Source organism: Sapajus apella, unplaced genomic scaffold (genome assembly GCF_009761245.1).
Source record: "Sapajus apella isolate SASKATOON/1434 unplaced genomic scaffold, GSC_monkey_1.0 scaffold814, whole genome shotgun sequence".
NCBI lineage: Eukaryota > Metazoa > Chordata > Mammalia > Primates > Cebidae > Sapajus > Sapajus apella.
In genome coordinates, this window is record NW_022437740.1 from 3,708 (window position 1) to 8,102 (window position 4,395).

The 4,395-nt window shown below is 55.6% G+C and overlaps 1 protein-coding gene across 1 annotated transcript in view; it reads left to right on the forward strand.

Annotated features, from left to right (window-relative positions):
• Positions 1-1,025, forward strand: part of LOC116546373 (phospholipid phosphatase 2-like) — a gene marked incomplete at its 5' end in the record, with an annotated part of 2,188 nt that extends 1,163 nt beyond the window's left edge. The window contains one exon of the mRNA XM_032272647.1: positions 565-1,025. Coding sequence (XP_032128538.1) covers positions 565-714 — 150 coding nt within the window. The remainder of the gene's footprint in view (positions 1-564) is intronic.
• Between the last annotated feature and the right edge of the window lie 3,370 nt (positions 1,026-4,395).

Sequence of the window (4,395 nt, forward strand, 5' to 3'; positions counted from 1 at the left end):
TCCCCAACCCCCATCCTTCCCTGGGACCCCTTTTTCCCCTCATTTCTATTCTGGGATCCCCCAACCCCAGTCCATCCCAGGACACTTCCCCACCCCCACATCCTCCCCTGGGACCCCTTCCCCCAACCCCAGTTCTTCCCTGGACTCCTCCCTTCTCCCCATTTCTCCCCTGGGACCTCTTCCCGTAACCCCAGTCCTTTCTGGGACCCCTCCTTCCCCCATTCCTCCCCGGGACCCCTTCCCTCAACCCCAATCCTTTCTGGGGCCCCCTCCCTTCCCCCCATTTCTCCCCCGGGACCCCTCTCCCCAAACCCAGTCCTTCCCTGGACACCTTCTTCCCCAGTTCCTTCCCTGGGTCTCCTGCCTGCACACCGCAGCCCTTCCCTGGGTCCGTCAGCACCCCAGTGCTCTCCACTGGTCCTCCACCAAGAGGGTTCTCTTCCCCCACAGGCACTGTTCCTCTCATTGCCCACCTGGGACCCTGTTCCTCCCCCTCCTGCCCATGCCCATGTCCCTGGTGCCTGCCCAGCCCCTGCCCAGTCTCACCTTCCTCCACTCTGCCAGGTCTGCTACATCTCAGACTTCTTCAAAGCCCGACCCCCACATCACTGCCCGAAGGAGGAGGAGCTGGAACGGAAGCCCAGCCTGTCACTGACAGTGACCCTGGGCGAGGCTGACCACAACCACTATGGGTACCCGCACTCCTCCTCCTGAGGCTGGACGCCTCCCAGGCAGGGAGGGGCTGTGAGTCCAGCTGAGGCCGGCCCCCAGGTGGTCCCTCTGGCCCTGGGTAGCACTGAGGGCTCCGGAGGGCTCCAGGAACCCTGGGCTGACAGGAGCAGTGAGCAGGCTCTGCTGCCCCTGCCCTGCACAGGACCAGGGTTCTGGGGAGGCCTAGGCAACCCTGAGCAGTTGGAGGGGGACCTGTTCCCGTAGCTCCCCAATATCCCCATTCTTTTATGGGGTTAAGGAAGGGACTGTTTTGTAAAATGTAATGTACATGTGGTTTTTAGTAAAATGGTGCATTGGTTTACCGAGTGGTCTCAGTGCCTCTGTTCCTTACGGCCGTGCTGGGATGGCGTTCCTCCCGTCAGAGGGCTCCGCGGAGCTCAGACGTCAGACTGCCTCACCCGCTGTGACAGTGGAGGGCAGAAGCCATGCCCGCCCCTTGCGTTTCTCCCTGCACGGCGCTGGGGTCAAGGGTCAGATGGGTCAGCACACCCCTCCTCTCTGCTCATGTCCACCCCGTGCACCTGGGGGCCACGCTTCTGAAATGGGTAATTCAGGGGCTGGTTTCCCTGAAGTGATGGCAGAACACACAGAGCTTACTTTTTCAACAGGAGGGTAAGGGGTACATTTGTTTTTGTACAGGCGGTAACTTAAGTGTCTGCTGATGTTTTGTTTGCACCTGGAACCTCTCTTATTCCCTCACCCTGCAGGATGTTCCTATCAGGACTTAGCCTATGGGAAGGGTGGTGTAGCCCTGGGGGCAAAAATGCAGCCTGGGAGCCCCACCCAAGGGGCCCGCGCGATGGAGACCTGCTCTTGGCGGAGGGGAAGGAAGGTGACCCAGACCCTGCGGAACTCCAGCTGAACGTCAGGGACTTGCCTCCATGCAGGTGTCAGACGGGATCCTGACCGGGAAAGTCACACTGAAGCCTCCCAGGTATCCTAGGGTGCCCCAGCAGGCAGTGATGCCCGAGGACTAAGGAGGCTGTGTCTGGGCTCAGAATGTGTCTCTGGCAGTGGTTAGGAGAGAGGTTCCCAGCCAGATCTCACGGGCAGAGTCACTGCATCAGGAGCAAATGGGAACGACCCAGGTGCCCTGACAGCAGCCGACACCTCCGTCTCCTCCCAGGCGCAATGGCCTTGAAGGCCAGGACCACAGTGAGGGTTGAGCGCGTCTGTGGGAGCAGCTGCAGTGCACAGGACTCCGGTGTGGTCTGCTGGGGGCAGGTGGCCGTGTTGGGACGAGCAGTGAAGACTGAGGAGAGGAGGAAGTTTGGAGTGAGGGAGAGGACGTGGCAGAGGCCGGCTGCTGGCCTCAGCTGGGGAGTCTCAGTGCTTCAGAAAGAGCATGTGCACCCCACGGCTGTGAGAGCAGAGAAAGAAAGGGCTGTACTGACCAGAGCCATCCCCAGAGGGTCCTCAGGAGCCAGGAGGGTCCAGCTGTGGGAGCCGGTGGCCTGTCTTGCCATTTGGGTGCTGCCCAGCTGGGCTACGCATGCACTGCTCTGCATCTGTTGGGAAAAGCCGGGAAATGGGGTTTCGGACTCGGAAATTCTCACAGGTTCCCAGTACCAAGATGGCAGGCAGGGTGGCAGTTAGGACACATTTCTCCACCCACACGGAGCTCTGGGGAAGCTCTCATGCGTAATTTTGGGTTTACACTGCCCACACCCTTATGGTTTCATGGAAAAAAATAGTATTTTCTCTTGTTGTACAAGGAGGATTTTTTTTTCTGTTTCTCACAGGAAACTCAGATTCTTAGCCATGTAAATATCATTTCCCATGGCCGTGTCCTCGTGACCCGGCATTTCTCCCACCTTCGGAGGTTAATTGGTTTCTGAAGACCTCCTCCTGGCCGGCCACAGTGGCTCACGGCTGTAATCCCAGCACATTGGGAGGCCGCGGCGGGTAGATCACAAGGTCAGGGGATCGAGACCATCCTGGCCAACATGATGAAACCCCGTCTCTACTAAAAATGCAAAACTTAACTGGGCGTGGTGGCACACGCCTGTAATCCCAGCTATTCGGGAGGCTGAGGCAGGAGAATCGCTCAAACCCAGGAGGCGGAGATTGCACTGAGCTGAGATTCTGCCACTGTTCTCCGAGCGAGACTATGTCTCAAAAATAAAAAAAAAAAAAGAAAAAGAAAACTCCTCCTGAGTATTTGATGATATGCAGGGTTTTTTTGAACATGTCAGCTACCATATGTTATTCTGGTTTTATAGGAAACCATACCTACTTTGTTTTTTAGACACAGGGTCTCATTCTGTCACCCAGGCTGGAGTGCAGTGGTGCAATTACTGCTCACTGCAGCCTCGACCTCCCAGGCTCAAGTGATTCTCCTGCCTCAGCCTCCCAAGTAACTGGGATTACAGGCGCCCTCCACCACGCCCAGGTAATTTTTGTATTTTAGCCATGTTGGCGAGGCTGGTCTTGAACTCCTGACCTCAGGTGATCCACCTGCCTCAGCCTCCCAAAGCACTGGGATTACAGGTGTGAGCCACCACACCTGGATATTTATTCCTCAACTGAATTTCTGTTTGAATTGAAACAACATAAAATCCTAATTTCGACAATATTATTTACATTTTTTACGTTAGTTGCTAGAACCCGATGTGAGAAGGCAGCATTTCGTCAACCTCACCCGGCAGTGGTGTGGCCTGCGGCCTTCTGGACAGCATTGGGGGTGGGGATTTGGGGGAGTGTGAGCCCCTGGGCTGGCTCAGCAGTGCGGTCTGGGCCTTCTCCCAGAGGCTTCTTAGCCCGAAGCCTGATTGTCCACCCCTAGTCTCCTCAGCAGCGAGAGGCACATTGTCCTGCTGTGTAGAGAATCTTAGTTCTTCTGTCTCCTGCCGCATACTTTCAGCAGCTGGACAGCTCCCAGGTCCCATCCCCTGTCTCAGAAATGACTTCTCAAGTCATCCCCTGCCACAGCATTTTGTTAGCCTGTTTCGTTGTTGTTCTTTGTTTGTTTTGAGATAGGGTTCCACTCTTCTTGCCCAGGCTGGAGTGCAGTGGCACAACCTCGGCTCACTGCGACCTCCGCCCCCTGGGTTCAAGCAATTCTCCTGCCTCAGCCTCCCGAATAGCTGAGATTACAGGCATCTGCCACCACGTCCAGCTAAGGTTTTTGTATTTTTATAGAGACGGGGTTTCACCATGTTGGCCAGACTGGTTTCAAACTCCTGACCTCAAGTGATCCACCCGCCTCAGCCTCCCAAAATGCTGGGATTACAGGCGTGAGCCACTGCACCCAGCTGAGCCTCTTCTGTGACAGTTGTGATTCATTGGATCTAAGCCCAGTTTTGTTTTTACTCTGACTTGCTGTTTTACAAGCAGGCGGCCTAGTTTAGACATTTTAATGGCATTACAGGGATGGGAAATCCCTGGGAAGAATTAGCCGGCCAGGCAAGGTGTGTGGTGAGGGCATTGCATGGCAGGTGGAAGTTTAGGTTATTTGGGATTACTAAATTACAGCAATGGAATTTATGAATGAATTAGCTGAGTGAGTGAATAAATGACTGAGTAAAGAACACTTACCTGAGGCCGGGTGTGGTAGCTCACGCCTGTAATCCCAGCACTTTGGGAGGCCCAGGTGGGCAGAGCACCTGAGGTCAGGAGTTCGAGACCAGCCTGACCAATGTGGAGAAACCCTGTCTCTACTAA